The 16850-nt window shown below is 43.2% G+C and overlaps 1 protein-coding gene across 1 annotated transcript; it reads left to right on the forward strand.

Annotated features, from left to right (window-relative positions):
• Positions 1 to 11274: 11274 nt before the first annotated feature.
• On the forward strand, positions 11275 to 16413 carry LOC138784856 (cathelicidin-6-like). Its single transcript, XM_069960549.1, has 4 exons — positions 11275 to 11462; positions 13298 to 13399; positions 14808 to 14870; positions 15345 to 16413. Exons 1-4 carry the CDS (start codon positions 11280 to 11282, stop codon positions 15474 to 15476), a joined length of 480 nt encoding a protein of 159 aa, XP_069816650.1. The 5' UTR covers positions 11275 to 11279; the 3' UTR covers positions 15477 to 16413.
• Positions 16414 to 16850: the final 437 nt, after the last annotated feature.

Here is a 16850-nt window from a genome sequence, read left to right on the forward strand (position 1 = left end):
CAGAGTCGCTTTAAAGGCATCACTGAGTACTCGTAATGCCCAGTATGGATGTTATTGGGTCTTCCATTCACCACCATTGTTATGCTTCACCTAGATCAAGATTCAGCTGATCAAACAATTCAGAGATCGATGGTAAGGGATAGACAATATATAGAGTACACATTGTAGAAGTCAGTCTGGGAACTACATTATATTTTCAATTTATTTTACTTGTTAATACCTAGAGGTGTAAGAGTTTTGAACCTGTAATCCTAATATTTTTCTCGTAGATCACATGTGATGAGCCTCAAATCATGAATTGTTTTATATTAAAGTTTTCATTGGTTTGATTCCATTTAAAGTTTTTTTTTTTTTGGATTGGCAACATTTATAATTGGATTGACCACATTTGGAGCTTCCAAGAATTTTTGGCAGTGACCAAGCAGTGGTGTTTGCTTTTACTTTCCGTAAATTTCTTGCTGCTTGGAGATATCTTTGAGGATCCTTCTTTGAGAATCCTTCTCGGTTTGGGTGGTAGATTTAGGATATGGGACCTGTTGCAGTATGTTCTAATGTTTATTAGGGATTGTATATATTTTTTTGTTTTTACATGATAGTGATTATAACTTTGCATGACAGTACTGGGTAAAAGGCATTGTTCGTGGTTGAGGGTGTTGGCTTTTTTATGATCAGAGAGGAAGAAAGAATCTCTTTACTTTGAATCATGTCATTATGGTTTTCTTTCTGTTTTGAAATCTGAATTCTGCCTAATTCTTCTGAACCCTCTAAAAGGGTCAACCATATTTCGTAATGTGCATTATGAAATAACTATCACTTTTAGCACTTTTTTGTCATCATAATAAACAATATAATTCAGTGTTGTCTGGGACAGCTGTGTGTGTAAATTCAAGCCCCCAGTCATTATTATTGATGGATGTGATGAATTTATTAAGATCTTAATTATTCTATTTCTAGATGATAAAATACATCATCAATGTATCTCTAGTAGCTAATGCATTAAGCAAACAGAGGCTGGTGGTATATGAATTTCTGTTCAAAGAAGCTCACAAAGAGGTTTGTGAAACTAGGTGTGAGTTTAGTACCCATTACGGTCCCAGTGCTTGTATATCCGGTTATTAAATTGGAAGGCATTGTGTTTTACAATGAATTAAATCATTCATTATTAAGTATAAAGATGGATTGTTGGGTCATTGTTTGGAAAGTGTAAAATACATTGTATTCCTAGATCGTGATTGGTCACTTTATACAGAGAGTAAATATCCATGGATAGGAAGCAATATTTCTCCTTCCAGGGTATATTGATGATGGTGTTTATAAAATCTACAGTGTTCCTGGTAGGGCCGTTTCTCCCATGAGGCATAATGAGTTTATTGTCCAGGAGGCAGACTTATAGAAGTTTGTAGGGGCAGCAAGTTTCATGGAGTGACCATAAATGATACTGACTGCTACACACCACTGACTTCATTGACTCCCATGACCTGAGGATGATAACTCGACACAGACAAAGACTGCAAGGAAGTCCGGACCGCAAACACTTGGCAGATATTGTTATATGCTTCAGACATCACACTACAAGTGATCACTGTGCCTTTACATGGAGCACCTGGTGTAATGGTAATTAGACCATGAATAAGATCACCAAGAGCAGTCAGAGTGCATTGAGAAGCAATTAAGATTGAAGAATTGGTTACACACATTTGTTTCTCCTCCCACCTTGCCTGGCGCCTTTTTCTAGCCAATAACTATGCATGGGAGGTGTGACAGGCCCTACAAGCACACTGGCATTGAGAGAACAGTGTCTACATTAATTGGCTGGCTTACTCATGTGACCTCCAGAGTATAGGAACTTGGCTTTTCCTGCTTGTCATCAGATGCCATCTTGAAGGTAGTCAGGGAGAGAGATTGAAGCATGGACAGTGAGGATTTAGTTGATTGTAGACAGGAAAGACTCCAAAAGCCCTTTTTAGGGCTACAACTATACACAGCACAGCATTTATCTGTGCATAATCAGTAAATCAACCAGCTACTAGTACATCAGCTTATTCTTACAGACAGGCAAGCAGCTGCTGCTCACTGTGAAGAATAGGCTGCAGTGTATCTACTTCCTCCTTCAGTGTATATGTTGAGATGGATGGATTTTAGAGTAGGGACAGTGAGGATTTTAGAAGATTGTAAGCAGGAGAGACCATAAAAGCCCTTATCAGGGCTACTACACAGCACAGACAGCATATAGCTGCTTCCTCCATTAAGAGTGCATAGACTGTCTAGCAGCATATCAGATAGTGACACAGACAGGCAGTCACGCAGCTTATAATTATCTTGCATAGACTTGTGTCTGACTATTTTGTCCTAGTTAGTAATTGTTGCAGTAGTTGATTGCCCTCTTCGCCTCACTGAAAGCAGTAAAACACCTGGCACCTGTCGTCTGTTGGCACACTTAAATATTGAGATATAGTATATGCGCCTGTGTAGGCAACAAAAAATAAATGATAAAGTGTCACAGATTTTTTTTCTGCTCTGCACCTCATTGAAAGCATTAAAACCCCTGGCACCTTACTCCATATATATGTTTGGAGTATTTTGTTGAGAGGCTGTGATAGTGGTGTAATACTGCGACTTGGGCGTGTTAGATGCACTCAGGCATGCTTCCCCTGCTGTCCCAGCTGCATTCCAGAGGTGTTTGAATCAATTACTGAGGTGTCATTGTGGATTTGGAAACCTTAATTCGACCATTTGGAGGTCACCAAGAAACAAGCATTTTTCTCCCATAGACTTTAATAGGGTTTGATCGAATAGTCGAAAATCGCAGTCTGTTCGAATCGAGCTTCGAGCTTTCAAATATTTCACTACTCATCTCTAGTGGTCGACTGTCCTGTGTTAGCTAGTCAGTCCCCTGTGTAGGCAAGTCCCTAGGGTCTTGTCTAGCAACCTATAGTGGTTGGGTAACTAGCTCCCTTCTCTCTGAAACTAGAATGAATGACTTCATGAAGTGTAAACTAAAGAGAGAAAGTGTGTGTAGCTAGGCCTAGTGTTAGCTGCAGCTGTGCTTTGAGAGTGGGACATCTAGTGGTTGGAGTAAGGAACAGCGGCCTCCTGTCCTAACATGTGACACTAGAGAGATGCAGTTTTACCAAGGTGTAAGAAGAAAAAAGAAAAACAAACATAGTGGGACATTACACTACAGTACCTGATCACCGCTCCTGTTAGTGTACCTGATTGTTGCCCCTGTCACTTTATGTGAAAACACTTAAAGAACTAACCATCTAACTACAATGACCCCCCCCTATCCTCAAAAGGTGCTATTATTGGAAGTATCTAAGATCTGCACTACCATTGCATTGATAAAGATAAGTAAAGTTAAAGCAACTCTGTACCCACAATCTGCCCCCCTCCCCCCTCAAACTGCTTGTACGGTCAGATAGCTGCTTTTAATCCAAGATCTGTCCTGGGGTCCGTTTGGCAGGTGATGCAGTTTTTGTCCTATAAAACAACTTTTAAACTTGCAGCCCTGTGTCAAATTGAATGTCTGTGTCCTAGGCTTGCAACACCTCCGTCCCTCCTCCCCACCCTCTTGACCATTAGGAATGCCCCTAGAAAGAGATTGGATACAGTCCTAGTGGACTTCAGAGTGTCACATGTGACTTTTCAGGACACTCAGTTGACTCATTCCATACTTGTTATTATCTATTCAGTCTCCTTCCCCCAGTTCTGAGCTGCTGCTGTTTGTGAGCATTTTTCTCTGTCTCCCCCTCCTCCTCCCTGAGACAGCTGATGTAAACAAGTCCCTGGCTGGCTTTATCTGCAACATTGTTGCTTCTTTGTAATGCTGGGAGGGTTCATCTTAGGTCAAGTTGCCAATGGACTCACTGTGATTAACACTTCCCGCGTTACAAAGAAGCTACAAAGTTGCAGATACAGCCAGTCAGGGACGTGCTTACATCAGGCATCTCAGAAGGGAGGGGAAAAAGAAAAGCTCACACACAGATTTTTGTGTCTTCAACAGAGCAGCAGCTCAGAACTGGGGGAAGAAGACTAAATAGATAATAACAAATATGGAAGGAATTGTTAGCCTCACCATGGGCAGCAACATATCAAAAAATATGTTAATTTTTTGGGACTGAATTGAACCTGTAGGTTGATAGGATTGAATGAGACCTTAAAGCGTAACTGTCATTTCAGGGTCATTTTTCTGAAAACAATAAATATCTATAGTACAAGCGATTTTAAGAAACTCTGTAATAAGTTTTATGTACTAAAAGAGTTTCCTTCTGTACTGAAAAAGCAGTTTATCTAGCTCCCCCCTCACAACAGAAGAAGCAGGATTTCTGTGTCCATTATGTGGTTATGGAGAGGGGAGGGGCTGAGAGCAGTGAGTGAGCACGGAGCAGTCCTGCAACACCCTGCAATCTTCTCTCAGCAAGTTTCTAGATAGGAAGTGACCTTTCTGACCCCTGAATCCAGGTTTTAGGTGCCCAGACAGTCTACAAACAGCTAACCTTCATGTCACCTCTTCCTGCTCATTCATCTCCTTCATCCCCTCCCCCCTTCATAGGAGATAATGGGCACAACAGAACCCGTCTTTACTGGCTTCTCTGTAATGAAGACGTGTTTGTCTGATAATGCACAGATAAGAAGTCAGGGGGGGAGGCTGGGAAATTGCTTCTTGAATACAGAAAGAGGCTTTTCTGGCTAATAAAACCTGTTATAGAGTTTCTTAAAATCGCTTATACTACTGATTTCTGAAAAAAACAAAAACATGACAGTTAGGCTTTAAGGGAATTTCCGGGAATCCATTCACCTCTAGTCCAGACATCTCCTTATAGTGCCAGTATTTTACATGTTTTTATTGTGCTGTAGCTTTATAATAATGTTGCACCTTCTCCTCTGGATATTACATCACTTTATGATTATTTTACATTAAACTGATACTCTCATCTGTGTTGTAATCATTTCCCCCTAAGTGCAGACGATTTGGTACATTTCTACAGAAACGTCCCCAGAAACATATAAAAGTGCTGCGGTCGTCCATTATGAACAGTCACGCAGCATGGACAGGTGTGTCCCGCAGACCCAGGAGGATGAGGTATGTACAGTACTGCTCACCCAGGAGGTTGGGGTATGTCTCGCTCACCGAGGAGGTTGGGATATGTCCTGCTCACCGAGAAGGTTGGGGTATGTCTCGCTGACCCAGAAGATTGGGATATATCCTACTCACTAAGGAGGTTGGGGCATGTCCCTCTCACCCAGAGGCTGGTGTATGTTTCACTGACCCAGGAAGTATGGGTTTGTCCCATTGAACCAAGAGGTCAGGGATGTTTAGCATCCTCACTTAACCCCATGGGGCCAGACTGTTTAGCCTTGCCCCCAAGGGGTTAAGTGGGGATGTATAGCATTGCTTGGAGACCAGATTGTCAGACCGTCACTTTATGGCCCGCCGGAGGTTAAATGGGAAATGGGGATGATATGCATCCCCACTTAACCCCTTTCGGGTCAGACTCGGGGTGGGGGACAAAATTTTACTTATATAATTATATATACTCTTGGTGTGCCGGATCGGCTCCTTAAATGTGTACTCAAACCCAATCAGCGGCTGAGGCTGTGTCTCACCTCAGCCGCTGATTGGCTTATTGCAGAAGACCCCACACCGGGAGCCGTGTAGAACTGTCCAGAGCGGTAGAGGTTTTCTAAGGGGATTTGCAACTTCTCTTCCTGCAGAACATGCAGCAGCTGATAAGTACCGGAAGACTAGAGTTGTTTAAATAAAATAAATTTACAAATCCATATAACTTTCTGATATAAGTTGATTTGAAAGAAAAAGGCTTTTGTTGGATAACCCCTTTAATCTACACGTCCCTATAGTGCACGGGGTGCTGGGGATGATGGTACCTTGATTCTCAGTGCTATTTTTGGGATATTTGTAGGTTACATCATATGCTAATGAGGTCCCCCCCATTTTTTATTAGGGCTTTTAGGGAGTCTTTATTGTTGGTCTCTGTAGGCCGATGTGAAAATGACTTGTGGGGTCTGTGCTTGCCTGACTAATGTGTCATTGGTACTATTATACTGTTGTTATTGTATTTTATAGAAAGAAACACCTTCTTGTCATCAACTTCACAAAACGATATGTCAGAAATTAGAGGAAGAAGAGGGAACCAATGAGAGCAGGTCCTGGAAAGACATGGTATGTGTGTGATCCAGTGTTATATACTACAGTATAGAGAATAATGCTGTATACACAACACAGAAGTCATGTGACCTCAGACATAGCACAGGTATACAGATATATACAGTATAAGGAAAAGATGACCGATGATGGAGAGTAACCTTTTACCCTTCATGAGCTCATTGTGTCTTATGTTTCCTTATACAGCCACCAAGAATAATGAGATCGAGCAATGGTGAAAGAGGAAGAGGTGGAAGAGGAGGAGGGCGCGGTATTAGAAAGCCTCCTCCGGTACCTGGAGTTGAATCCCTCATCGCAAGAAGTGCATCTTAAAGGAAAAGTCCTGAAAAACTGAAAACTATATTAAAAAAGTATACTTACCAGTCCCCATGCCTGTGCACGGCTGCATTATCAGCTCCCAAACCCCGCCAGATGTAACCCGGCAGTAAAGGGTGGGAAATAGCCCGATCACCCAGTACCCCAGTCAGTGTCCCACCACACTGAATTATTCCCCCCGCCGGACTACTCCTTTAAATAAAAGTCTGATGGCATTTGACACCTGCAATAAATTGATTTGTCGCTTGGTTCCGGCGGCTGCACTTTTGCTGTTGATGTCAATAAAATTGTATGAGACATCTGGTTACTGTGAGGTTTATTTCGTGACTGATGATGAGTGTGTGATGATGCTTTGTCGTGACACATAGCTAAAAATGTCATGTAAAAAAAAAATCTACCTCCAAAAAATGCTCCCCCCCCCCCCAAAAAAAAGCTTCTATTTACTTATTTATTTTAATTTATAATTACCTTCCATGCTGACCTACATACTCACAGATCAGCAGTGGCACATGGGTTCTAATACAGTGCAGAGGAGAGACTAAGAGACCCTGAAAACAAGTGCATCAGATGAGTTTCCTAAACCTAGTAAAAGGCCTGCACTTGTATTGTTGGTGGAAATCCTCTGTCTAGGGACCCGAGCAGGTGGACTTAAGCACATTTTACAGAAAAAGAGTTACCTTGGTTTCTATACTGTCTCTTTCTGAGTTTGAAGGGTAGGTTGTACAAGGACCTCTGGACATTTCTAGGAACCGCAAGTAGTGGCTTTTGGCTCGGACTATATACCTAAGCAGAAATCTCTCTACCTGACAAGGAGAGAAAGACTCAAATGGGAATGATCGGGATTACAGGATGGATTTGCTCCGCAGTGCCCCACTCGTAGTGAAGCACTTTAGTTTGAGGCAAATCATCTATAATCTTCACACAAGCACAGTAACCCATTCTAGGTCACCAGCATAAAGAAGTTTATGGATTTTTCGAATGCCTATGTATAAGAGTTATTGTTTCACTACATGCCTCCTTGTCTCCCTGTTGTCTGGTTCATATGCACCTCACCATCACCAAGAGCGGTATCAGGGGTTTGCCCCAAGAGAACTACAAGTCCACTCTGGTGAAGCCCCCCAAAAACCTCTACAGTGGACCCCAGAAGAGTGAGAGATTACAGGGAAGTCTGCCCCTGTGGAAGCCCTCATGCCCACGGAGACCCTGAGAAGTCAGCAAGTAAGACAGCACTGTTCCACAAGGCCGAGCCATCCCACAGGTAACAGAACCACTTTCACTAGCCACCTACAGACTTTACTGCTACTACTACTACCACCACCACCATCATCCTCTCCACTATCCCTATCACTCTCTTTCACATCTTGGTCCATTGCATGAACATGTGCTAAAGCATATGCTGTGGCCTGGTATGCTGGTTACTGGTGTTGCACCAGCTGGTGGGCTCTGTTGTTTTGGGGGCAACTTGTCACTGTGGCCAGGAGTGGTAACACCCACCCACCCTAGTTAGCTGCGGCTGGGCTGTGAGAGTGTGACATCTAGTGGTTGGGGTAAGGAACAGCGGCCTCCTGTCCTAACCTGTGACACTAGACTGAGGCACTTCTACCAAGGTGTTAAAAAAATACAAACACGTAGTGAAACACTACGTGTTTGTATTTATTTAACACCTTGGTAGAAGTGCCTCAGTCTAGTGTCACAGGTTAGGACAGGAGGCCGCTGTTCCTTACCCCCACCACTAGATGTCACACTCTCACAGCACAGCCGCAGCTAACTAGGTCTAGCTATACAAACACTTCCCTTTTATAGTAAGAACTTCCCTTTAGTTGTTAGACAGTTAGTTAGTGCTAGACCAGACCCCTGGGAAAACCGGAGACAAGGGAGTCTTCACCTTTGCCTACGCAGTGGACATACTCTCTAAAACAGGGAAGTACCTTAGCACTGTTTGTGACTATTTTTGATCTTTTCTAAGTAAAGTTTGAAAGTTGCTCAAAGTGGGACTGTCATCTCTGTCACCGTACCTGCACCAACACCTCGCACCTCACCCCTAACCAAGGTCCGGTTGCTGTGTGTCCGGGGGTGGGTGTTACTAGGTAGCCTCCAAAACACCAAACACCAGAACCAGAGGCCCAACATCAGTTGCAACAACCTGGGCCACGGCACGGGCACCGGACCTTTAGAACTAGTATGAGGTGCAAGGTGTAGCGACAGAGATGACGGAGTCCTTCTTAAACAAGGCTTGAACTTTACATAAAGAGAACCAATCGCGGACGATTTTTTTTTTTAATTAATCCATTTAATTTATATGGCTTTTTAATGAATATTTGCAAATATAATTAATTAATTTAGTGGGCGCGTTTTTAATTTATTTACTTTTAATACACTATTTCAAAAGAGTCGGCACGAGACAGGAAACTCCCGTCATGCAGAACGGCGGGATAGGTTCCCATGATCCTTTGCCCTCCGCTCCGTTAATACACAAGATCGCTGTGTATTATCTAGTGTCCCTGTTCTCTGATTCGTTTATGAAGATACAGACTACCTATGCAGTCTGTATCTTACACTTTACCTAATCCTCTGCTTCGGTGCGGCAAGGCCGGGCGCCGCCATCTTGATTGCGTGACTTGCGTTCCAGCGCTGGAACGCAAGTGACGTAATTAAGATGGCGGTGCCCGGCCTTGCTGCACCGAAGAAGAGGAAAAGGTAAAGTATAAGACACAGACTGCAAAGGCAGTCTGTATCTTCATGAATAGAATTAGGGAGAGATGAACTTTGATAATAGGGACAGTGAGTTTTACGTGATAGAGAGCGGCAAACTTTCAATCTGTGCTCAGTCCCTCTTCTTCTCTTCTTAGGGGGTGATTGTCCTGAAGTGAAGATCCTTGGCGTTGGCAAGGGTGTTTCCTATTAATCCTGTTACCCCAAAACTAATGGTGCGTTTAAACAGACCCATTTATCTGACAGCTTTTTAAAGCCAAAGCCAGGAATGGACTATAAACAGAGAACAGGTCATAAAGGAAATACTGAGATTTCTCCTCTTTTCAAATCCATTCCTGGCTTTGGCTTCAAAAATCAGATTTATCAGGCCCGCCCCCCGCTCTGAAGACATCGACACAAGATGGTGCCAGGGGAAGAGGACAAGGGCAACTGTTATTAGGTATGTATGCTTTCTTTCAGGGGACAGATATTTTATTAACGTACATTACACAGTTATATAACTTTGTAATATGTGTAAATTAAGCACAAAAAGTAAAACCCCAGAGTTCCCCTTTAAATGTAGCTTCTGGAGTTATGGATGCAGCATAACTCACCGGGATACATTATTCTCGTAACCTCTATAATCAGTTTGGGCCGATTTGGCCAAATTGAATAATTCCTAGGCTTTTGTTACTTTTGCAAACAGGCTAGAGGGATTGGGAGACTATATTCAGAGTTTCTGTATTTCTCCCCTATCTCCACCAGAGGCATTGCTCCTACACCCTCTGGCATAGTAAGGGAGAAGAGAAGACAGAGGAGTGCTGCACTGTCTGGAGTGCTGCACTGGAGGTAGGCGAGTCAAGTGGGAGGACCTGACTACTAGGAGGACCTGGCTACTGGGGCGACAACCTATAGGGGGGCCTGGCTACTGGGGAGACAACTTACTGGGGGACATGGTTACTGGGGAGACTACCTATTGGGGAGACCACCTACAGGGGAACCTGGCTACTGGGGAGACTACCTTCGGGGGGGCCTGGATACTGAGGAGACTACCTACAGGGGGACCTTGCTACTGGGGAGAATACCTACAGGGGGACCTGGCTACTAGGGAGACCAGCTACAGGGGGACCTGACTACTTGGAGGACCTGGCTGCTGGGGACAGTTCCTATAGGGGGACCTGGCTACTGGGGAGACAACCTACAGGAGGACCTGGCTGCTGGGGAGACAACCTATAGGGGGACCTGGCTACTGGGGAGACAACCTACAGGAGGACCTGGCTACTGGGGAGACAACCTACAGGGGGACCTGACTACTGGGGAGACTTTCTATAGGGGGACCTTGCTACTGGGGAGATAACCTACAGGGGGAACTGGCTACTGGGGAGACTTCCTACAGGAGGAACTAGCTACCGGGGAGACTTCCTATAGGGGGACCTAGCTACTGGGGAGACAACCTGCAGGGGGACTTGGCTACTAGGGACGCTACCTGTCTCTCAAGACTTCATTCCCTATTTGACCCCTCTGTCTCTCTCAGTCCCCTCTTGACTTTCCACCAGTGTTACCTCAAAGCAGCCATCTCTTTCTGTAACATATTTTGGTTGGGGCTATTTCCCAACTGAGAAAAGCCCACATATTTCTTAAACTCCAGAATTGCTTGTTCCACACCGGAGACTGGTCACATGGGCATGACATCACTGGAGACTGGTCACATGGACATGACATCACTGGAGGTCTCTAAGTCCACTAGGAAATAAAACGCACCATCACACAATGCAATGCTGTCCTGGCCTTTACACAAATTCAAAGCAAAAGCATGGCCGCTTACACCCCCCTCACTACTATCTGCCCCTGTCAACCACAACCCCTTATTCCTTATATCTCTAGGACATCGTCCCTGCAGCTGAAGGATGAGATACATGACTTATGGGGAAATTACGTATAATCATCAGTGTTGTGTCACAATCAAAAGGTAACTGCAATATCCTAAGACACTGAGAATGTCGCCATCTTTCAGGAATATGAAGAAACAGACAAAAAATATAAGAGAGGAGCCGAGCGAGAACAGACAGATCCTGATCAAGAAGCCAAGATGCTGGGCTGGAGGCTGTCTCTGCTGCTCCTCGCTGCTGTCACATTAAGCGGTCATCTCTCCGCGGAGCCTGATGTCCTGGAGGAGAAATCTATAAGAGATATCGTCCACCTCTATAATCAGAGGGAAGGGGTCACATACTTATACAGAGCCCTGGAGCAGCTCTCCGCTCTTCCACTGGAGGTAAGACCACAGAATGGAGGACTACCCATAATGCATTTCATTTGTCTATTAAATTACTACATATAAAGCTGCATTCAGATATACAGGGAGCTTATTGTAAGCTTAAACAGTCACTGTCGTGTTTTTTTTTTTTTTCCAGAAATCAATAGTCCAGGTGATTTTAAGAAACTTTGTAATTGGGTTTATTAGGCAAATATGCCATTATCTGCATTTAAAAATCCTTTTCCCAGGCCCCCCCTCCTCCCTCCTCTTTTCCGTTCACTGCAAAATATCAGGAAATTGTGACTTGTTGCATCAGACACAACCCTGTCTGTTCTATAGAGAGGGGAGGGGGGAGGAGGGAGTTAGTCGGCAGCAGAGAGCAGAAGAACAAAGGATTACAGGCGCGGAGCTGGGTGACAGCTGTATTCAGAGGTCAGAGAGGTCAGTGCTGACTGTCAGAGGAGATAGCTGGGTCATGTAGTTGTAAATTAACTCTTTGTTGTCTTGTTTTGGGGTCTCATTTCCCTCTCTCCAGAGGAGAACAATAAAGACAGGGGAGAGAGCTTTAAACTGCTTTTTCATGATAAAAATTCATTTTTTGGCTAATAAACGCAATTACAAAGTTTTTTTAAATTTTTTTTAAAGACAGTGACACTTTAATTCTAAGTGAACTATGGGCAGCATGAAACACTAAGAGGATTGCTCAGTACAATCATATTGTTTATGCGGGGTGCAGTGAATTGGGCTCCTAATCATTGGCGTTCTCCTCTGTGTTTTCCCCTGGCCCTATAGTCACATCCCACACACACCGAGGCTGCAGTGCCACCCGCAGTCTCCTAAGGGAACTGCTTCTAGCTGAGTGGAAAGTTCCAGTAAGGGGTGGAGCTATGTTTCCAAGCTCTCTATGGAAACCGAGCTGTGACAGGAAAGGAGGATAGTAATGAGTTCCTAGTTAGCCAAGGTGGAGTTGGAGTCAGAGGGTTTTAGTTAGTAAATAGGACATGGAGTCCTTACTGACAGGATTATAAAAGGAAAGAGTAAGAGGAAAGGGAAAGCTGAGAGCCTAGACGTGAGTCCCCACCTAAGCATCCATACCATTACCCAGGGAGAATTCATCAAAGTACCCACAGTCTTTATCTAGGATCTGTCATGATTGGCTTCAGGCCCGGCCTGGATATCCAGTAAAGCCCATGTCTCACTGTATAGTACAGGGGTAGGGAACCTTGGCTCTCCGACTGTTGCAAAACTACAACTCCCATCATGCCTGGACAGCCAAAGTTTTCAATAGCTGGAGAGAAAAAGGTTCCCTTCCCCTGGTATAGGGAATCTCTTAGCTGGCAGACATCTTAGGCTGTCAGCCATTACATCTTTATGACAAGACTGTACTGTGTAACCTTGACAACCTTAGCAGCTTTCAGTAAAGTTTACCATATGTCTCAAGCACTACTACGCTTATCGTTGTCTGGTTTTCTTAGGCTATGTTCACACTATGTAAAACAACGGCCGTAGTCCTTGCCGTAAAACTACGGCCGTTGTTTTGAGGTTCCCTATTATGACTGCAATGTAACTACGGCCGTCGAATGCACACTACCTATCAGATAACGGCCGTTGTATATACGGCCCCGTGAAAAATGAACATGTCAATTTTTCCCGCCCGTTAATGCTGCAACAACAACAGCCGTGGATAGCGTTGTAATAAGAGAATATATTTCTCCTAAAACGTAGAAAGGATCACAATGAATCTTGTTCAATCATGGAATATACTGTATTCACAATCAGCAAGGATATGATGAGAAAAATATATCACAGAAGAGTCGATAATGTATCTGTATATATCAATAAACTTGTTACAGGAGGATGAAGAGCCAAAGAGAAGAAAAGTCATCATCAGAGAGACTGTGTGCCCCAAATCTGAGAACACTGATATATCCAAATGTGATTTCAAGGCAGACGGAGTAAGTATCAATATAAGAAGAAAACTACAAGAATATAACTACTAGAATACTGCCCCTATATACAGGAATATAACTACTATAATACTGCTCCTATATACAAGAATATAACCACTCTAATACTGCTCCTATATACAAGAATATAACTACTCTAATACTGCTCCTATATACAGGAATATAACTACTATAATACTGCTCCTATATACAAGAATATAACTACTATAATACTGCTCCTATATACAAGAATATAACTACTATAATACTGCTCCTATATACAAGAATATAACTACTATAATACTGATCCTATATACAGGAATATAACTACTATAATGATACGGGGTGAGAGCTGGATGGCTGGCACTACGGGGAATCACACGCTGTGAGCAGTACTATGAACGGCTAGCTCCTACCTGGATGTGATTACGGCTAGTGGAGGTGCTCAGCGCCAAAGAAAAACAGTCCAGCATGGAACAGGTAGAGAAAAAGAGGCGGTCACTCACCACTTGTTGTGCCGAAAAAAGAGTCCTTTATTTATCCAGGAATGAACGTAGCAGGGAAGGGGGAAGGTGGAGGAGCGGGTGCAATCAGACATTGCACCCACAATTGCACCCGCTCCTCCACCTTCCCCCTTCCCTGCTACGTTCATTCCTGGATAAATAAAGGACTCTTTTTTCGGCACAACAAGTGGTGAGTGACCGCCTCTTTTTCTCTACCTGTTCCATAACTACTATAATACTGCTCCTATATACAAGAATATAACTACTCTAATACTGCTCCTATATACAAGAATATAACTACTATAATACTGCTCCTATATACAAGAATATAACTACTGTAATACTGCCCCTATATACAGGAATATAACTATTATAATACTGCCCCTATATACAAGAATATAACTACTATAATACTGCTCCTATATTCAAGAATATAACTACTGTAATACTGCTCCTATATACAAGAATATAACTACTATAATACTGCTCCTATATACAGGAATATAACAACTGTAATACTGCCCCTATATACAGGAATATAACTACTATAATACTGCTCCTATATACAAGAATATAACTACTATAATACTGCTCCTATATACAAGAATATAACTACTATAATACTGCTCCTATATACAGGAATATAACTACTATAATACTGCCCCTATATACAATAATATAACTACTATAATAAACATCAGTAGAAACAGTAAAGCGCACTCACCATCCAGGCTGAAGTTGCGATCATTTATTTCATATAGAAGTCCATAAATACATAGGAGAGGGAGTGCAGGTTGGCGTCTTAACAGCGAAGAGCCGTTTTTGCGTCACATGACGCTTCTTCCGGCTGTGGACAGCCAGAAGAAGTGTCACGTAATGTGAAAAAAATACTGCTTTATTTTTGTGTTTTGCAGGATGTGAAGATCTGTTCTCTGGATCGGGGTGATGAGGATATTATCTGTACCAGTGTATACAAGGTGACACAATCAGTCTCGTTCTGTAGTGTTGTACCATCCTTATTTTTTAAAGGTGTAATCTGGCAAATACAAATATTTTTGTTTCCATATCTTTCATAGAGGTATATCACAGTGTTACATACATACTAGCATTAATATACCTCAGTGTGCCACAGCTGCAGCTCCAGTGCATTCTATTAACATCAGGAGAGGCTGAGAATCTGCAGACAGCAGTGGTAATGATATATAACCATCCTGGGACCAGGGCTTGGGCAGCCCTGCAGTTCCTGACACAACCATTGGTGGCAGCAGAGGACGATGTCACCACTTACTACTTTACTACTGTAAAAACAATATTTACATTTTTTTTTTAGTGAAGTTAGATGAATGTATGAAAGAAACATAAAAAAAAAATTATTTTCTGGAAAACCCCTCTAAGGCTTTATTACATGGGGTGATGGTGATTGGCATAAATCTTAATATGTTCCCCTCCAGGATGTCCGTGTGAAGAGATCCAGTAGAAGACCCTGCACGGGGAGGAAATGTCGGCCCTGGCTGGCTGGAGGTTCTACTCTCATCGGACGACCAGCGAATAACAACAATAGAGCTGGCATCATCTGGGTATAAAGATCCTGAGATTACAGCTCCGGATACTATAACAGGATGAGATACAACACACAGTGACACGATGTAGCAGTGACATAATGTAGTGGTGACACAATATAGTGGTGACACCATATCGCAGTTTATTACCTCTTCTCAGTCGCCTCTCCCCATTCTGCACATGGTCTCTGGGATCCCAGATCTTCTCTCTGTAGAATGTGCTGATTTCCTTCTGTTACAGATAATGGATAAAATGATAGAAATAAACTGAGCTACAAATAATATTCAAAGTTTTCTTCACAAGAAATTAAAGGAGGTGATGATGATGATGATGGATGGATGGTAGAGAGGAGGAGGAGGATAGATAATGATGGCGATAATAATGATGATGTGAGGATGGAAGATGAGTGATGATAATATCAATGATAATATCAAGGACTAAGAATGTTGGTGATGCAGCCATGATGAGAATTGGGTGGCTGGTCTTACCATACACACCCAGGGGAGGATGGATGATAGTGAGGAGCTGGATAGATGATGAGGATGGATGATAGTGAGGAGCTGGATAGATGAGGAGGATGTATGATGATGCAGGGAGATTAAATGATGCTGGTGATGAGAGGATGGATGATAGGGAGAAGGATGATGGGAAATGGATGATGGTGAAAGAATGGTGGATGGTAGTGAGAAGGAAGAGTACCGGAGAGGCCAATAATCTGTGCGTGTGCAGCAATTGTGGCTGTCACCAGCACCACTACCTTTCACTCCAAATATGAACTTATTGAACAGATAAAAGACTTTTACCCGTTTAATTGATGTTTGAGTAAAGTCACTGTTGAACCAAAATACCTTGTCTCCCTTGTAGCTGATTTTTTTACTGCACCTCACCAACACCAAGGGCGTCCTTATGAACACCTAATTGTACTCAATGACTCATTGTACATCAGTGATTCACCACTATCCACAGCTCTACTAGATAAAGTGACATCTGTTAGTCACCTGTCAGGTTATGTCAGGTGGCCTGTTGTAAAACAATGTCTGGCAGCAGAATAAGTGTCAATGTCCAAGATTGTTATTCTGCTGCCAAACAAAGTTTAAAACAAGCCACCTAACGTAACCTTACAGGTCACTCACTGGGTTAACTTCACCTAGGAGAGCTGTGGACAGGGTGTACTGACACCTAGGAGAGCTGTGGACAGGGTTTACTGACACCTAGGAGAGCTGTAGGCAGGGTATACTGACACCTAAGAGAGCTGTGGACAGGGTGTACTGACACCTAAGAGAGCTGTGGACAGGGTGTACTGACACCTAGGAGAGCTGTGGACAGGGTGTACTGACACCTAGGATAGCTGTGGACAGGGTATACTGACACCTAAGAGAGCTGTGGACAGGGTGTAC

Source organism: Dendropsophus ebraccatus, chromosome 2 (assembly GCF_027789765.1).
Source record: "Dendropsophus ebraccatus isolate aDenEbr1 chromosome 2, aDenEbr1.pat, whole genome shotgun sequence".
In the NCBI taxonomy this organism is placed as follows: Eukaryota; Metazoa; Chordata; class Amphibia; order Anura; family Hylidae; genus Dendropsophus; species Dendropsophus ebraccatus.

Excerpts from the sequence above, each read along its gene's own strand:
- LOC138784856 (XM_069960549.1), top strand. The coding sequence starts at position 11,280 with ATGCTGGGCTGGAGGCTGTCTCTGCTGCTCCTCGCTGCTGTCACATTA. Across the intron at positions 13,400-14,807 it reads GTGATTTCAAGGCAGACGGA|GATGTGAAGATCTGTTCTCT; the intron begins GTAAGTATCAAT and ends TGTGTTTTGCAG. Across the intron at positions 14,871-15,344 it reads TCTGTACCAGTGTATACAAG|GATGTCCGTGTGAAGAGATC; the intron begins GTGACACAATCA and ends GTTCCCCTCCAG.